Source organism: Squalius cephalus (assembly GCF_949319135.1).
Source record: "Squalius cephalus genome assembly, chromosome: 20".
Classification (NCBI taxonomy): Eukaryota; Metazoa; Chordata; class Actinopteri; order Cypriniformes; family Leuciscidae; genus Squalius; species Squalius cephalus.
The window spans coordinates 3910416-3929424 of NC_137141.1; the positions used below are offsets into that span (position 1 = coordinate 3910416).

The following is a 19009-nucleotide window of genomic DNA, read 5'->3' on the forward strand; positions in this document are numbered from 1 at the left end:
TAAATGATAATGAGCTTTGCTCACCCCGCCCCTCTGTTCTGTGCGTACTGAGTACACAGTTTTAATAACACAATAACCATAACGCGTTGTTAAACGCGTTGTTAACCATAACGCGCATAAACATGGGATTATGAATTATATTGAGAACGTCGTACATAGAAAACATCGAATAGCATTAAAATGGCATTAATTGTTTGAATTTCCAGAAAAATGTACATAATTTTTAAGATGAGACTTTGTTTCTTATCGAAAGTAAAAAAACACAAAGCTTAATACGATTATTGGATAGGAGGTACGCTATATAATGTCTAGTGAAGTTTTGACGCATAAACTGAAATGGCAGAGACTAAAAGATTGATCTTGGGATTTAAGAATTGTTACCGATTCGTTAAAATGAAGATATATTAAACTATGAGTTCCATATGACGTTCTGCAGTGCAATGGTTTAAACCAACACTGTATTTGTTACACATACATACCAAACCGAAAGACCCATACCGAAAAGTTTCTATTCTGGTCTTGCCTTGAACTCTTTTAATATTCTGGACGCCCCCCAGTTTGGAAACCACTGCTCTATGGAGTGCATTTCAGAAAGAAGAGCTTAATTAACAACTCTGATATGTGAAGATGACCACTATAACTGTTGCACTTGCTGTTATGTCTCCAACAGCATAATACATACTAACTAAATTATTCAGTCACCAAGAACAATCAACCATTACAAAAGTGATTAATATAAAAGTGTGTGAATTACATTCACTTGTGTTCATCTTCACTGCACAGGCCAGATCCTCCAGACCCCAGCTGTGTGTCCGTGAAGAGTGACCAGTCAATGGATCCTCTACGTAGCTTTAGTGGACACACTGATCCTGGGTTTAGGTAAACACTTCACTAAACCATTTATCTTATTACATATTCTATGTTGAATCTAAGAAAATAGTTCTTCATTAATGCTGTAAAAAGGGACTAACGTGACTGTATGTACTGTATTTCAGATGTTATTAATTAAAAGATCTTAATCAACTGCTCAGAAATGTAGATGTGCACTTTCTGTACAGTCTCCAACAACATAATAAATGTTAATGGAATTCATTCATCTGAATCAGTTCATTACAAAAAGTCATGAATTTAATAGTGTGATTTACATTCACTTGTGTTCAACTAAAACCACAGACTGGACCCTCCAGACCGCAGCTGTGTGTCCATGAAGAGTGACCGGTCAATAAATCCTCCACTCAACTTTAGTGGGCACACTGATCCTGGGTTTAGGTAAACACTGTACTAAACTTTTATTGATTTCACATGTTTATATTTACATTTATTAATTTGACAGACATTTGACCTTTATCCAAAGAGACTTGCATAGCAGGATCTTGACGCAATACAATATCCTGTTACAATGTATTTATATTATTTATTTTACAATTTTATTTTATCTTACATTAGTGGCCCTCAAGATACTGAAGCCCTCAAGACCTTTAGATCAAATCTGAGGAAAAAGTTTCAGTGTCTTTATGAGGGAACAGCAAAGCAGGGAAACCCAACACTGCTGAATGAGATCTACACTGATCTCTACATCACAGAGAGTTATTGTGGAGAGATCAATAATGAGCATGAGGTGAGACAGATTGAGACTCAATCCAGGAGAGCAGCAACAGAGGACACACCAATCAAATGCACAGACATCTTTAGACCTTTACCTGGACAAGACAAACCCATCAGAGCTGTGCTGACAAAGGGAGTCGCTGGCATTGGAAAAACAGTCTCTGTGCAGAAGTTCATCCTGGACTGGGCTGAAGGGACAGAGAATCAGGAGATCCAGCTCATGTTTCCACTTCCTTTCAGAGAGCTCAACCTAATGAAGGACAAAACACTCAGTCTTTCAAAGCTTCTTCATGTCTTTTTCCCTGAAACAAAAGAAATTAAACCATTCAGTGATGAATATAAAGTTGTCTTTGTTTTTGATGGTCTGGACGAGTGTCGTCTGTCTCTGGATTTTAATGTGAAACTGTGTAATATATCTGAATCAGCCTCAGTGGACGTGCTGCTGACGAACCTCATTGTGGGGAATCTGCTTCCCTCTGCTCTCATCTGGATCACCTCCAGACCAGCAGCAGCTGATCTCGTCCCCTCTGAGTGTGTCCATCGAGTGACTGAGGTACGAGGATTCAATGATCCACAGAAGGAGGAATACTTCTGGAAGAGAATCAGTGATCAGAGTCTGGCCAATAAAATCATCAGACACCTGAAGTCATCAAGGAGCCTCTTCATCATGTGCCAAATCCCAGTGTTTTGCTGGATCTCAGCCACTGTTTTAGAGAAGATGTTGAGCGAAGCAGAGAATGAAGAGATTCCCAAGACTCTCACTCAAATGTACACACACTTCCTGATCATTCAGACCAACATCAAACATGAGAAGGACTATAAGAAGAAAGTGAAAGATGAAGACATGATCCTCAAACTGGGGAAACTGGCCTTCCAGCAGCTTGTGAAAGGCAACCTGATCTTCTATGAGGAAGACCTGAGAGAGTGTGGCATTGATGAGACAGAAGCATCAGTTTACTCAGGATTGTGCACTCAGATCTTCAGAGAGGAGTTGGGCTTGTATCAGGGGAAAGTCTTCTGCTTTGTTCATCTGAGCATTCAGGAGCATCTAGCAGCTCTTTATGCTCTGCTTTCATTCCTGTTGTACAAGAGGGATGTGCTCAATGAAACCCTCAGCTCAAAACATGCACACGAGTTCACGTGTCACACGATATCTGACCTGCACCAGAGAGCCGTGGACAAGGCTCTGCAGAGTAGAAATGGACATCTGGATCTTTTCCTGCGGTTTCTTTTGGGTCTCTCACGGGAGTCAAATCAGAAGCTCCTGAAAGGCCTTCTGACGCATGTTAGAAACATCTCGTACAGTGAAGAGAAAACGGTTGGATACATTAAAATGAGAATAAGAATGAATCCCTCACCAGAGAAATACATCAATCTGTTCCACTCTTTAAATGAACTGGGTGATCATTCTCTCGTAAATGAAATACAGGAGTGTCTCAGATGTGGAGGTCTTTCAAGCACCAGATTGTCCTCGTCACAGTGGTCAGCTGTTGTCTTTGCTCTATTAACCTCAGAGTGTTTGGATGAGTTTGAGTTAAAGAAATACATAAGCACCAATCAAGACCAAGACCACATGTTACCGGATGAAGTTCTTCAGAAGCTCTTGCCTGTAGTTGAAGCCTCCAGATCAGCAAAGTAAGTCTGAGGACAATCATCAGGTGTGTGTGTGTGTGTGTGTGTGTGTGTGTGTGTGTGTGTGTGAGAGAGTGTTGTAGTGATGTGCTTCTCTGTTCACTATGTCTATGGTAGTATTCATTTGTACAAATTTTTTAAACAAAATACACACTTTTTGTGAAGCACATCACTACAACACACACACACACACACACACACACACACACCTGAGTGTGTGTGTGTGTGTGTGTGTGTGTGTGTTGTAGTGATGTGCTTCTCTGTTCACTATGTCTATGGTAGTATTCATTTGTACTAATTTTTGAAACAAAATACACACTTAATCAGCATAGAAAAGATCTACAAAATGGATTATAATCCTTATATATTTTTAGATCGTAATTTACTTTAATACACAATAAAGAAAAAGTAATAAAAACATTAAACCCACACAGGTTTACTATTTAATATCACAGTCTAACTGTGGTTGTGTAGTTCCTGCTGAAGTGAGAGATTAAAATGTGTGTCGTTGTTTTACAGGTTGAGATGTTGTAAAATCACAGATGAAGGTTGTGCTGCTCTGACTTCAGCTCTGAGATCAAACTCACACCTCAGAGAACTGAATTTGACTGAGAATATAATAGGAGATAAAGGTCTGAAGCTGCTCTCTGATGGACTGAAGGATCATCACTGTAAACTGGAGAAACTGGAGTAAGATCATACATTAATCTTAACTGAGACAAGAATAATGTTATTTTAAGGGATTATTCTCCTTATGTTGTTCAAATCATAGTGACTTAAATTAACACACAATAATGCAAAAGTAAATAAAAAATAATAAAAACACGAAACCCACATTAAATATTTAATATCTCAGTCTCTCTGTGGTTGTGTAGTTCCTGCTGAACTGAGAGATTAAAGTGTGTGTCGTTGTTCTACAGGTTGAGATGTTGTAAGATCACAGCTGAAGGTTGTGCTGCTCTGGCTTCAGCTCTGAGATCAAACTCACACCTCAGAGAACTGGATTTGACTGAGAATATAATAGGAGATAAAGGTCTGACGCTGCTCTCTGATGGACTGAAGGATTCTCACTGTAAACTGGAGAAACTGGAGTAAGATCATACATTAATCTTAACTGGGACAAGTATCATATTATTTTAAGGGATTATTCTCCTTATGTTGTTCGAATCATAGTGAATTACATTAACACAAAATAATGTCAAATGTAATAAAAACATTAAACCCGCACAGGTTTACTATTTAATATCTCAGTCTCTCTATGGTTCTGTAGTTCCTGCTGAACTGAGAGATTAAGTGTGTGTCGTTGTTCTACAGGTTGAGATGTTGTACGATCACAGGTGAAGGTTGTGTTGCTCTGACTTCAGCTCTGAGATCAAACTCACACCTCAGAGAACTGGATCTGACTGAGAATATAATAGGAGATAAAGGTCTGACGCTACTCTATGATGGACTGAAGGATCCTCACTGTAAACTGAAGAAACTGGGGTAAGATCATACATTAATCTTAACTGAGACAGGAATAATGTTATTTTAACCCTTTTGTAATGGTGACTTGATAGCTAGGACTGTAACTGTAGCTAGTTGAGAATAAGTGACCACTGTGGTGCATCGGTAAGAATGCAATCGAATGCTCTAATGTTCTTCAATGGATTTATTGACAGCCAGCAGATGATTATCTGTCTTCGTGAGTGTACAGTGTGTGTGGTTATGTCTCTGAACGCACACATGCACAGATAGCGACATAGATGACAACTATGCACTTCAGAAATATCTATGATGTGCTTCCCGGCCACTCTCACTACTAACTCAAAAACGAAACTTATCAGTCAGCGCAAACAGGTGTCCTCTCTGTGACCCCAAAACAAAAGTGCTGATTGGCTGATCCCCGTTACCCCGAACATAAATAGCAAGTGCTTCTTTACAGCCGCCCCCAAATTTGCAGTCAAATTTGCTTTCCCATAGAAGGACTGGTGGTCTCAGGTGCTGTCTCAGGTATGGCAGGAAGTGGGACAAGACGGGCAACTGGCTGGGTATAGTTCCTGTCGTTCACCTGGATCTCCGCTGCCCTTATCCTCCCATCTGCACCTGGGATAACCTTTGTGATGCAACCAATAGGCCAGAGCGCCCTCTGGAGCTGTGGATCAATGATCATGGCGACAGTACCAGGTTGTAGTGGGGCCACTTCTTGCTGCCACTTGGTGTGCGTCTGCAGGGCAGGAAGATAGTGCCTGATAAATGTCATCCAGAATTGGTCGGCAAGAACCTGCGTATGCCTCCAGCGGTGGCGACTCAATAGCTCGGACTCCGGATACAACACCTGGGGCAGCGATGGGTCGGGCCGCCCCATCACAAGCAGATTGGGGGTTACTGGGTCAGGGTCCGTGACGTCACTGGATACATACCCCAACGGCTTAGAGTTTAGGATACCCGATCAGGACCGTGCGCAGGACTTCTTCTGTCACAGTCTGCATCTGGATTGTAACATACAGGGCAGCTTTGATAGATTTAATTTCCCTCTCCCATGCACCACCAAAGTGCGGCGCACTTGGAGGATTGAATCTGAACTTGATCTGATGTTTGGCCAGTTCTGCCTGTAAAGTGGGGTACAGTGCCTTGAAAGACTCGTGGATTTCCCTCTCACCTCCTCTGAAATTTGTGCCCTGATCCGACAGAAGCTCCGCTGGTTTTCCCCTGCATGAGATGAATCTGCGGAGGGCCATCAGGAAGGAATCCTGGTCTAGACTAGTCAGGACGTCTATGTGGACAGCTCGGGTAGTGAGGCACTTAAATAGTATACCTCAACGCTTCTCATTACGCCGTCCGATTTTGACCATGAACGGCCCGAAACAATCTGTTCCTGTAGAGAAAAAAGGTGGTTTCATCAACCGCAGGCAGGCGACAGGTAAGTCTGCCATTTGTGGCACTGTGGGCTTCGCTCCCCATCTCCGACAATCAGGGCAGGAGTACTGGTGCCACTTCACAGCTTCTCTTCCACAAAGGATCCAATACCGTCGGCAAAGTTCCGCAAATAGTCGCTCTGAGCCTGGATGACGGAGGTCTCGGTCAGCATCTTGAATGATGAGTTTAGTCACTGGGTCCAGAAATATGGGATGAATGGCTTCTGTGTCCAGCAAGTCACTGCGACGCAATCTGCCTCAAACCCGGATCAGCTTCAGTTGGTCATCATATTCAGGGGCTAATGTGATCAAACGGCTTGTGGAAGGGACAGGTTTTCTTTCTGAGAGGTGTTGAAAGTCCTCCTCGAAGCAGTCTACCTGGACTCATCTCAATAGGTCTATCTCAGCATCCCGATAGTCTTGTGCAGCTGACATTGACTGGCTATCCGCCCCCCCTGGCGGGACCTCACAACTGCCTCTATCATGTCCCTGAAACCATTGAATTGGCTGGCATCAAGTAAGGGCGGAAGAGGAACGGTGGTGATGGAGCCGCAAAATGTGGCCTTGCGAAGCTCTGTGGCATCCAACTGCTCAGCCTCTGGCTTAGTAGGCCAGTGCTTAGGTGACAGGCACAAAAATGCTGGGCCGTGGTTCCACCGGCTCTCCCCTGCCAGCTCCCTTAGGGTCTTCCAGTGCGTAATGTCATCTGCAGGATTATTTTTCAGAATCCACGTACCTCCATACTTGGGCCTCAGTCAGCTCCTGGATCTCAGCGACTCTGGTGCCCACAAACACCTTAAACCTGCAAGAGTCTGACTGAAGCCACGTGAGAACTGTGGTGGAGTCTGTCCAGATCACCACTTCATGAAGTACCAGGGTGAGTTCACGCTGCAACAGCACTGCTAACTGAGCTCCAGTCACCGCTGCACATAGCTCTAATCGCGGTATCGACTGCTGGCGCTTGGGGGCCACTCTCGACCGTGCAGTCAGAAAGGCCACCTCCACCTTATCACCTGAACCCTCCGTACGAAGGTACGCAATTGAACCGTAAGCTTTCTCAGACGCGTCACAGAATATATGGAGGCTTCTGACAGAACTGGGGTGTCGAGAGGGGGGCTTGAGTAGCAAAGAAAGCCTAGCAGATCAAAAAGCCGTGCCAGTGTACTATAGATGTTCCTCATAGTCGGTGTGGGACAGTCAGTGAGGCTGCACTTGTAGGCCAGAGTGTCCGAGGCGCAAAGCCATCGGAGTCCAAGTGCGAGCTCCTGTGGATCCTCCATTGACTCTGTGAGCCATAACTCGCTGCTCTGGGATCTTGCCCCTTTAGGAAGGTGACTGATAACTTTGGGGACGTTACTAGTCCACTGACGCAGCTCGAACCCCCCTGAGGCTAACAAAATCTTCAATTTGTCAACCAGCTGTCTAGCAGCTGTAGGGGAGGAGAGGCTCTGTAAGTGGTTATCCACATAAAAGTAACGCTCGACGGCCACCCGGAGGTCCTCCTCTAGCTGGCTGTGGTCTGTCACATGCTTCTGTAGTGCAAACGTTGCACAGTAGGGGCTGCATGTTGTTCCGAAGGGGAGGACCTGCCACTCTTAGACACCGGGTGGCGCCTCTCTGTTCAGGTCCCTCCACACGAAACAAAGCAGAGATCTGTCTTCTGGTAGCAACCTGATCTGATGGAACATACCTTTGATGTTGCTGCTTATAGCAACAAAATGCTCCCTGAATCTCAGCAGGACACCTAGCAGGCTGGAGGTCAATGTGGGGCCTGGTAGTAGAAGCTCATTTAGGTTGTAGCCCTTGTATACGAAGGAGCAGTTGAATACGAGTCTGTTTTTTCCATTATGACTCACCATGTGGTGAGGTATAAACCAGGACTCTGTTGACGTACCCAGCTCTTCCTTTGCTACCTTTTTCACGTACCCCGCCTTTTCCAATTTCAGGATCTCTGCTGCATAGGCTGATGCTCGTGTTGGGTCTTTCATGAGACGTCTTTCGGTGCTCGGCAGACTCGCCAGTACAGCATCTTTGGAGGTGTGAAGACAGGGCATATTCTTTACACGAAGCAAGGGGGTGGCGTAGCGATGGACTCCGTCGACTTCCACCCTCACTGTCCTGGTTTCCAGAATGCGAACTGCCTCTTGAACTAGCTTTGAGCAGATCATTGTCTTCTCACTCCTGTAAGGCAATATGTCCATTTGCCATAGCTTCTCCACATGATAAAGGAGCTCTGCTGCAGAGGGTGACTGTGTGGCTATTGCAGACACTGCTGCGGCTGGAGATGCTGTCGGATGATTTTGGTTGGGCCCTGAATAGTCCAGCCCAACTTGGTCTTTACAGCAGCTGGTCCCCCAGGCGGACCCATACGAACCGGCTCTACTGGGGTGATCAGGTGTGTGTAGTCTGACCCAATGAGAACCATGGGATGAACACATTCCAGTGTTTGCAAGGGGAGTCCTCTCAGGTGCTTATATTTGCGCTGGAGTTTCTTCACCGGTTGTGAATGCTCTGCCAGCCCCAGCTGATCGGCAGTAAAGGCTCTCCGGATCTTGTAAGTCTTTTGGGGGTGCCTGGCAGGAGAAATGGAGAAGGAGACAGACATACCATGTAAAACTCGAAGATCCTGGTGCACAGTCCTTAACCCTCTGGGGTCTGAGGGGTTTTTGGGGTCCTTGAGATGTTCTTACATGCCCTGACATTTGTGCTTTTTTCAGTTGCTTATAAACATGTTAATGGCAAAGGTGTAAATTCACTCTATTGCACTCATACGGAAAAAAACGAGCCGGCGCGATAGCCGACCTCAGGGGGTTAAAGCAAGGTTCTCTAGCTCCCCTTTAAGTTTAAGCTCCTTAGCAGCGGCTGGAAGTAGCATAGTCCGCTCTGACCCGTCATCCAGTATTGCGTAGGTCTCCATGGCCTGCTCTCCATTATGTAGCACAACCTTTGTCACCTTCAGGAGCACCTGACTGCAGCCGGACAGCCTATCCAGGTAGAGAACTTCATTGCAGTACTCACTAAGCAGGATGTATTCTCAGTGGCTGGTGTCACTATGGCTGGTCTAATGTTAAGGTCGTGGAGAGCTTCCAGATGTCTGCCATCACAATTCTTGCACTGGGCCTTTAGTTTGCACTGTGCGGCCTGGTGACAGCGACAACAGCACCAGCACCGCCTGTTTCTCTTGACCCAATCTCTCCGCTGCTCAGTTGTTAGCTGGCTGAATTTAGTGCACTGGTTCAGGTAATGCAGGGCATTGGTACAGTATGGGCAGGGCAGGGCGACTTTGCCTGGTGGATTGGCACTGGTGGATGAGAATACTGGGACAGTCGGGCCACTTGAAGACTGTTCAGCTCCATGGAGGACTGTGGCTAGCCTGCCAGACTTTGAGTCCTTCTGTTTCTCCCTTTTACCGTCTGTGTTCTCTCTGGGTCGAGACTCATATCCATACTCCTGAATCTGCAGCTCAAACTCCAGCCAGCTGGCAAAGTCTAACAGCGTAGGGACACGGATGCAGAGGATATGTAGGTGTCTCATAAACCCAGACCGCATGTCTTGTGGGAGCTTGGACATAAGCCTAGTGACATGAGACCCACACTGAAGCTCAATATGGCCTTTCTCTCCAAGCTGGTCGAGCATGGGCTCTCACTCTGAGGGAAAATCCTTTAAAGGCAGTGATGTCCTGGCTACGGATGTTAGGCGCCTCCATCAGGTCTGCAATGCGCCTTAACCCTCTGGGGTCTGAGGTGTTTTCTGGGCCTGGAGGTGTTCTGACATGCTCTGACATTTGTGCTCATTTCTGTTACTTGTGACATTTTCATGGCTAAAGTCCAATTACACTGTATTCAGCACAAACTCTGCTACAATAATATATCAGCAGCATGTGTGTAAAAGTTTGTAGTTTTGAGATAATGACGTTTATGCGTGGTTTGTGAAAATACAAAACACAATTGTCACTTAAATAAGCTCATGAAACCCATACTGATTATTTCTTCAAAAGACTTTTGAAAATTGTATCACGTAGCCTAGAATATTTGCTCCAAAACTATGTGAAAATCACCCTGACTGCTCATTCAGAGAAGACAATATATTGATTTAAAAACTGTAAGACGTGTTTTGTGTAAGAAAGCTTTATGCGGGAGGCGTAAACACATCATTAATATGTATGTTTTTCACACCTGAGAAAGACAAAGGCCCTCCCATAATGGCGCTATTAGGAGCTATCAGGCCCTATCATTCTGAGCAACCTTGCACAAAGAATGAGGAGATTAAAAAAATAATGGCTTTTTGATTGTTTGGATTTATTTACAGCACAACATAATCCAAAGATACACAACAAATGACAAAAAGCACACTATTGAAAACAATGAGCTAAAGACAGAGACCTTTGTGCCATTTCTAAAAACATTGTACATACCTTTAATTTCCAAGGTGTTTGATTTTCACTTTACCATGTTCATGTACAGAGACTCATGTGAATGTTGAAGTCAGCAGGACTCAGTTGCATCTGGGCCCTGTATATATATATATATATATATATATATATATATATATATATATATAAAACTGTGAACATACTGATATCAAGAGAAAATATTGGGCTGCACAATTTTGGGAATAGATTTTAGATGTTTCTGGTTAAAATTTATTTTTAAAATTCACAGAATACACACACACACACACACACACACACACAAATGTTTCCAACAATAATGAACACCAGGTTTGTTGTGCCTTTTAGGCATAGGCTACGTGCAGTGCTGCATAAAATAATAATAACAATAAATTAGTCTTCCAAAAGATTTCAGTAACAACTACGCTAGAGAAAAATATATTGATTACAATGAAGCCTGTTGTTTGGTGCGTTTTGCTTTTCAAACGCACGGCGCGCTCCAAAATATGATACATTCAAAAGCAGAGCTCGCTCCAAAATATGATACATTCAAACGCACGGCGCGCTCCAAAATATGATACATTTAAAAGCAGAGCTCGCTCCAATATATGATACATTCAAACGCACGGCGCGCTCCAAAATATGCTACATTCAAAAGCAGAGCTCGCTCCAAAATATGATACATTCAAACGCAGAGCTTGCTCCAAAATATGATACATTCAAACACACGGCGCGCTCCAAAATATGATACATTCAAACGCACGGCGCGCTCCAAAATATGATACATTCAAAAGCAGAGCTCGCTCCAAAATATGATACATTCAAAAGCAGAGCTCGCTCCAAAATATGATGCATTATGGTTACCATATTATACATATCTACGTTTGAGCAGATATCCACAAACACAGTAACGGTTCAACTGCAATGTGAAATTTATGCAACAATAACAAACTAATATGTAAGAATTTCTTACCTTACATCTTGTCATCAAATCGCGTTCTTCTTCTTCTGAGGTAATTCCAATGTAAGCTCACGGCGCGTCTTTCAAACTCGACGAAAAGCAGAGACTTGTGAAGTGTTTTGGTGTTTTGTTTCTGAGATAACGAGCGCGTTCGCGTTCCATGTGGAGATTTGCATGTGAATGTCTTTTGCGCGAGTGGGCGTGGCCAAATTAACTGTAATGAGCAAGCGTTTGAGAAGCTGGACATCTTGTTGGTTTTATACAAATTACTTAAACAGAGAATATTTGTTTTCAGTTTGAATCCGATCATTTAAAAGTACACACTTAAATGATTATAAAGATATATGGCTTATAAATGTGTGACAAGTATTCGCTGAGTTTTGTTTCAGTTTATAGACCTGCTCAAGAAAAAAAAGTTCAGCGAGGCGGAGAGGCAGAAAACACACCCTGTTTATTTTCTTTATTTTACAAAAGCACAATGTTTTGATTTGATTGTAAGTGGACACATACAAAAGTAGAAATATCACAGATTCTTTTTTCATATTTCTTTTTTCTGTATGACCATAAATGACGGAGTAAATTAAGTTTATTGTGCTACAATGTGAAGAAAATCCAGCAAAACGCGCGGGCGCGTTTGTCGACCCCAGAGGGTTAATGCTAGCTGGTAAGGTTGCCCATAGTGCTCTGTTAAGGAGGCCATGGTGTTGGTGTAGGGTTGAGTAGAGTTGGTGAGTCTGCAATGAGGAGTGCTTCTTCAAATTTGAGATGGTCAACTAGAATCTGATATTTAAACCTCTACGTAACATCCTTGGGGAGGAGATTTTCCAGAGAGGTCCCCTCTACTAAAGTCTGGGATGGTGGGTTGAGGACCCCGATATATGTACTCTGTTGCTCGGCGGGAATGAAAGTCCTCGTGTCTCTGTTCATCAGCTGCGCCTGGCTCAGAAGGAATTAAATGGGGTGATATATGTGGACGGACTTGCAGCTCCGTCGGCTGGTGTGACCTCCCCATCCGACCAGATGCAACCAGCTTAGAGGGCAGTGTTGTGTGATGGATCTGGGCCTCTTCTAGAATTAAGCTGTGTTTGCATCTCCATTATGATGAGTTGAAGCCTCTGGTTATCCTCCCTAATCTTTTGCAACTCATCTAATATTTCAGGTGAAGCCCCTGGGTTTACTCTGTGAGACAGTGGGTCTGGGGTGCTCTGATAATGGGGTCCCGAGAACACTGACTCTCTGGAATACTTAGAGCGAGCACCAGTCTGGTTCCACTGATCAAAGAGCTGGAAGGTGCTCGTTAACATCTGGACGATCCTTTCACTACTGTAGTAGGGCTCCTACATCTGATGGTGGGGCTGTGGGGAGAGTGCTGCAGCCTGGGGGGGTCTCTCCACAACAGGCAGGGAGACTTCATAATCAACAAGCCAGGTTGGCGGCTGTATCTGACGTCTCGGGCAGGTATCAAGAAGTGGCGTTGCCTCCCCTCTCCCATATGGGAACATCCTCACGCACAGCAGTCACACACAATATCCGACTCGAAGGACCAATTTTGTAATGGTGACTTGATAGCTAGGACTGTAACTGTAGCTAGTTGAGAATAAGTGACCACTGTGGTGCATCGGTAAGAATGCAATCGAAATCACTAATGCTCTTCAATGGATTTATTGACAGCCAGCAGATGATTATCTGACTTCGTGAGTGTACTGTAACGACTGAGACAAGTCAGACACAAGTATTTGTTATAGTTTAACAAATGATATTTAGAACTCACTCTGGGATCTGTGGCCCCATCCCCCCAAACAGGGCAAGAAGGTCTTAGTCACCATGACTACGATCAGATAAGTTGGTTTTATGACTCTTAGCAATGTGAAAAGGGCCTCTGCCACAAGACCTACAGATATTAGAACAGACTCTCCTGCATTCATTTATCGATGAACTGATTAACATGATATTAATCCTGGAATTTTTTGTGAATGATTTACTGTCTTGTGTTGTGTCTTTTAATACTATTATCTTTTGATACTATTATTTCTTTGATGCTATGTATTTTATTATAGAATCAACGGTCAATGTAGCCTCACCCATACCATGTTTGGTCTCTATAAATTGGTACTTTGATGATCGAAATGATTGTGTACATGATATGCCGATAGCCGCGCAACATATTAGTATTTGCGCGGCAAATACTAATAGACATATTAGTATATCTAATAGACATATTAGTATATCTTTCTTAGTTTCGTCATCAGAAACCAATCCAGCTGCCATTGCAAATGAGCACGCTTAGAACAAAGAACTCAAAAAAAAAACCTCAAAAAAACTTATCAGTGTCTTAACTTATTATGACTGGCTGATCCCCGTTACCCCGAACATAAATAGCAAGTCCTTCTTAACCCTTTAATTACTACTTTATCTTATTTGATCTAAATTATCACATGATCAAAAACCTGATTTACACAATCTACTTGCCTTCTGTTGTCTGGTTGATAGTTTATAGTTTTATAGTTTTTTAGCAAGTAAAAGTTATTTTAGTATAGTTTTAAAACATGTCCCTTCAGCTATTGGTTCACATGTGACTTTTTGCTGTAAGTAAACATAAGAATAACCTTTATATTGTTTGTAATATTTCAAGTTAATCAGGTTCAAATGTATCAAATATGATCCATCAAAAAAAACTGAGGAACGTTTATTTGTTCATCTCTCAATCATCATTGTATTGCATTACATTATATATTTTAAAATTACAGAGCTTTGATCATAAAACTTAGCATTTAAATTAGGGCTGTCAAACGATTAATCGCGATTAATCGCATCCAAAATAAAAGTTTGTGTTTACATAATATATGTGTGTGTATGGTGTATAATTATTTTCTGTATATAAATACACACACATGCATATATATATTTAAGAAAATGTGTTATTTATATATAAAATATTTATATATAATAGAAATTATATATAATATAAATATATATACACAGTATATACATGCAAATATTTCTTAAATATATACATGCATGTGTGTGTATTTATATATAGAAAATAATTATACACCGTACACACACATATATTATGTAAAAACAAACTTTTATTTTGGATGCGATTAATCGCGATTAATCATTTGACAGCCCTAATTTAAATATCATCTTACTAAGACTGGCAGTCTATTTATTGGCAGATATAGAGTGACAAATGATATTTATATGCATTTTATACTTTGCACATTGTGTACGTTGAACTGACAGAGTAATCATTGTGTCGTTGTTCAGGTTGTATGATTGTAATATCACAGCTGAAGGTTGTGCTGCTCTGGCTTCAGCTCTGAGATCAAACTCACACCTCAGAGAACTGGATTTGTCATGGAATAAAATAAGATGTGGAGGTCTGATATTGCTCTCTGATGGACTGAAGGATTCTCACTGTAAACTGGAGAAACTGACGTAAGATCATATATTAATCTTAACTGAGACAAGTATCAAATTATTTTAAGGGATTGTTCAAATCATGATTTACATTAAAGGCACACTATGCAAGAATTGTACCTTAACCCTCTGGGGTCTGAGGTGTTTTCTGGGCCTTGGAGGTGTTCTGACATGCTCTGACATTTGTGCTTATTTCTGTTACTTGAGACATTTTCATGGCTAAAGTCTAATTACACTGTATTCAGCACAGACTCTGCTACAATAATACATCAGCAGCATGTGTGTAAAAGTTTGTAGTTTTGAGATAATGACATTTATGCGTGGTTTGTGAAAATACAAAAAAAAATTCTCACTGAAATAAGGTCATGAAACCCATACTGATTATTTCTTCACAAGACTTTTGAAAATTGTATGACGTAGCCTAGAATATTTGCTCTAAAACGATGTGAAAATCATCCTGACTGCTCATTCAGATAAGACAATATATTGATTTAAAAATTTTACGACGTGTTTTGTGTGAAAAAGCTTTATGCGGGAGCTCATTAATAGCTTTTCACACCTGAGAAAGACAAAGACACTCCCCTAACGGCCCTATTAGGAGCTATCAGGCCCTATCATTCTGAGCAACCTTGCACAAAGAATGAGGAGATTTAAAAAAGAATGGCTTTTTGATTTTTTAGATTTTTTGGATTTATTTACAACACAACATAATCCAAAGATACAAAACAAATGACAAAAAAGCACTCATTGAAAACAATTATCCAAAGACAGAGACCTTTGTGCCATTCCTAAAAACATTGTACATACCTTTAATTTCCAAGGTGTTTGATTTTCACTTTACCATGTTCATAGACTCATGTGAATGTTGAAGTCAGCAGGAGTGGCATCTGGGCCCTGAAAAAAAAAAAAAAAGAAAAAAGTGAACATACTGATATCAAGAGAAACTATAGGCCTGCACGATTTTGGGAATACATTTTAGATTTTTCTGGTTAAAATTGGTTTTTAAAATTCACAGAATACACACATACACACACACATAAATGTTTCCAACAATAATATAGGCTAATGAACACCAGGTCTGTTGTGCCTTGTAGGCATAGGCTATGCACAGTGCTGCATAAAATAATAATAACAATAACCATATCAGCCTATAAATCTTCCAAAATATTTCAGTAACAACTAAGCTAGAGAAAAATATATTGATTATCATGTTACTTCAAATGTTTCCATTCGTTATGATGATATGAAATGAGATAATAGTAAAAACATGAAGCCGTTTGGTGCTTTTCAAACGCGATCGCGATCCAAATATGATACATTCAAACGCGATCGTGCTCAAATATAAAACATTATGGTTACCATATACATATCTACATTTGAGCAGATATCCACAAACACAGTAACAGTAAACACGGGTCTAAATATTATAATATTCACCATATATCTAGCAACAGAGGGTTAATATAACAGCTTCAAAGTCATTTCGGTGGTAAACAAACTCATAGTAGGGCGAATCATCCTGGTAGTAAAGCTTGGGGGGGGGGGAAACCAGCAATGCAAGTTTGAGAGGGGCGCCCCCGACACATCTCGAGAGAACACAACTTGCTTTACGGCAACATAAGCCTAGAGGTTGTAAATAGTGTAAACAAGCACAATTTACTAACTATTATGATAAATTGCAATAATCATGTCTAATGACATCATAACGGCCAATGTTATGAAATAATACGACGTACATTTAACTTTATTGATGTCATCTGGCATTTTGTAATGTTTCCATTACAATCAAAAAACACAAATGAAATTATACAGTAGGCCTAGACTATAGGCTATTTACTTGCGATTTAGCTGAAATCATGTAAAAACGTTATAAGCCAGCAAATGCGGTAGGCTACTTTATTATTATAAAGTAGTCTAACACTTGACATAAACTTATTATTATCCTATTACCATCATCAGTAGTTCAGTAGACTATGCAGTAGCCTAATATTTGTATGAAATCGTGAAACATTACCTGGTCAGTATCTTCGCAGTCTATCTGTGCCTGTTCCATGCCTGACGCTTCTATCCTACCGAACAGGTACCGGTGTACAGGGTGGGGGGGTGGGTATTTACGACAGTGCAAGTATTCCATAGCGACTCTAGGGGTCGCTGTTTGACAAAAACACAATTTCTGCATAGTGTGCCTTTAAAGTCCGCGTGAACCGGAAGTTGCAAACGACTTTTCTCCAGCGTTGTGACTTATTTCCCAGTGAAAAGGAATATTGAACAGAGGGCAGGGTTTTACTCTAGCGCTCCTCCTCTCCATCTCTCACTCATAGCAGACTAACGGTTTGAGGGGAGTGGTTCAGCGTTTCCCAACCCAAGCCATCAAACCTACATCAGAGAAGGAACGCCATTCCAGACCGGAAGTAACTTTTCAGACTTTGATTAAAGATTACGACGGCAAACAATTTTTTTCTGTGTATTAACTTGCACAGATTAATTTTTCACCACAAGACTAGTAATATGCGCTAACAAAGTAAATAGGGTCAATTTTGATTTCAGTTGGACTTTAACACAAAAAAACAAACAAAAGTGAAGCCCACTGTCACGTCTTGTTTTGGTTTTGTTTCATGTCTGGCATGTGATCCCCTGTTCTAGTCATATGATCTTGACATGTGTTCCCTTGTCTTATGTGTCATGTTCTGATTGGTTTATTGTCTGTTTACAGGTGTCCCTTGTCTAGTCATTAGTCTTGTGTGTATTTAAGCCCTCATGTTTGCATTGTTACTTTGTCAAGTATTGTTTCTTGTAATTCCTATTGGTAAGCTTCACAGCCATGTTCATGTTTCTGTTTTGAGTTTCGTTTCGTTCTGTGCCGTGCCTTGCCTATGTTTGATCTGGTTTTCGATTTAAATATATACTGCACTTGGGTTCTTCAAACTTGCCTTCAGTGGACTTGCACCAACACAGATTTAGTATATCTCAGTCTCTCTGTGGTTGTGTAGTTCCTGCTGAACTGAGAGATTAAAGTGTGTGTCGTTGTTCTACAGGTTGAGATATTGTAAGATCATAGATGTAGGTTGTGCTGTTCTGGCTTCAGCTCTGAGATCAAACTCACACCTCAGAGAACTGGATCTGTCTGGGAATGATCTACGACGTGCAAGTGTGAAAAGTCTCTCTGCTTTAAAAGATAATCCACAGTGTAAACTGAAGGCACTGCTGTAAGTATTGATTCATATTGGGTTTTTCCTGCATTGAATATTTTTATTTACTTATTTATTTTTTGGTGGCTGCAAAAACATGTTTGTCCTGCCAAAGCCTTATTTGATCAGTTATTGTTTTTTTTTGTTTTTTTTTGTTTTTTAATGAGTGATGTAGATGACTGCTGCACTCGTGACATTTATATGTATTTATTTGAAATCAAAATGAACAAGAACTGTGTTGGTTTTAGTAGTGACATAATTTATTTCAAAAGGTTTTGAAAGCATGGGCCGACTGCTAAAGCAATTTGGATCATCTTGTCTGGACCCTACAGAACACACTACAGCCCTTGTCTTGCTGTTTTATTCACCACTGTTTTTCTGCTTTTAAGTGTGATAAGACGTTACAGTGTTCTCCAGGTGTTGAATAAAAATAATGGCTAAACTCTTTTGTTTTTCTATTGTATGGCATCTTCATTTAACATTAAACTCTCACAATAACACAATTCATGTGCATTGATTGTTTACAGTCTTGCAGAAATATCACTGTCCATGGGACTGAATCCATCAGATTATTGACAAGTACTCAGAAAGCATGACAGCAAAAATGATGTTTATTTTGGGTGTGGATATTGGAATCCACTGCTTCAATGTAAATGTAATAAGTGACTTATCAAGGTATTCATCAATATTTTTCTTTCTAAATATCACATGAGTTGAATGACTTCTCTAGGCTTGTGTGGTACTTTGTTATTGAAGCTACCAGTGTGATCATTGAAATGTTCTTTTCATTTATTCTCTAATGTCTGTATTTGATATGAATGCAGTAACAGTTCTTATTTAGCCCGGCTTCCAGAAATGAAATATGGAAACCTGTTTTGTTAAGAAAGGTCTTCAACATGTGTCAATACATACA

The 19009-nt window shown here is 41.3% G+C and overlaps 1 protein-coding gene across 2 annotated transcripts in view; it reads left to right on the top strand.

The window, feature by feature from the left end:
• The window catches only part of LOC307148642 (NACHT, LRR and PYD domains-containing protein 3-like), a 34881-nt gene extending 16284 nt beyond the window's left edge, over positions 1-18597 (top strand). For both annotated transcript variants that reach the window (XM_079854313.1, XM_079854314.1), the window contains 9 exons: positions 784-879; positions 1174-1269; positions 1447-3240; positions 3757-3927; positions 4158-4328; positions 4552-4722; positions 14756-14926; positions 17944-18114; positions 18369-18597. In XM_079854313.1, coding sequence (XP_079710439.1) covers positions 784-879; positions 1174-1269; positions 1447-3240; positions 3757-3927; positions 4158-4328; positions 4552-4722; positions 14756-14926; positions 17944-18114; positions 18369-18375 — 2848 coding nt within the window. In that variant the 3' untranslated portion in view covers positions 18376-18597. The remainder of the gene's footprint in view (positions 1-783; positions 880-1173; positions 1270-1446; positions 3241-3756; positions 3928-4157; positions 4329-4551; positions 4723-14755; positions 14927-17943; positions 18115-18368) is intronic.
• The last annotated feature ends 412 nt before the right edge of the window (positions 18598-19009 follow it).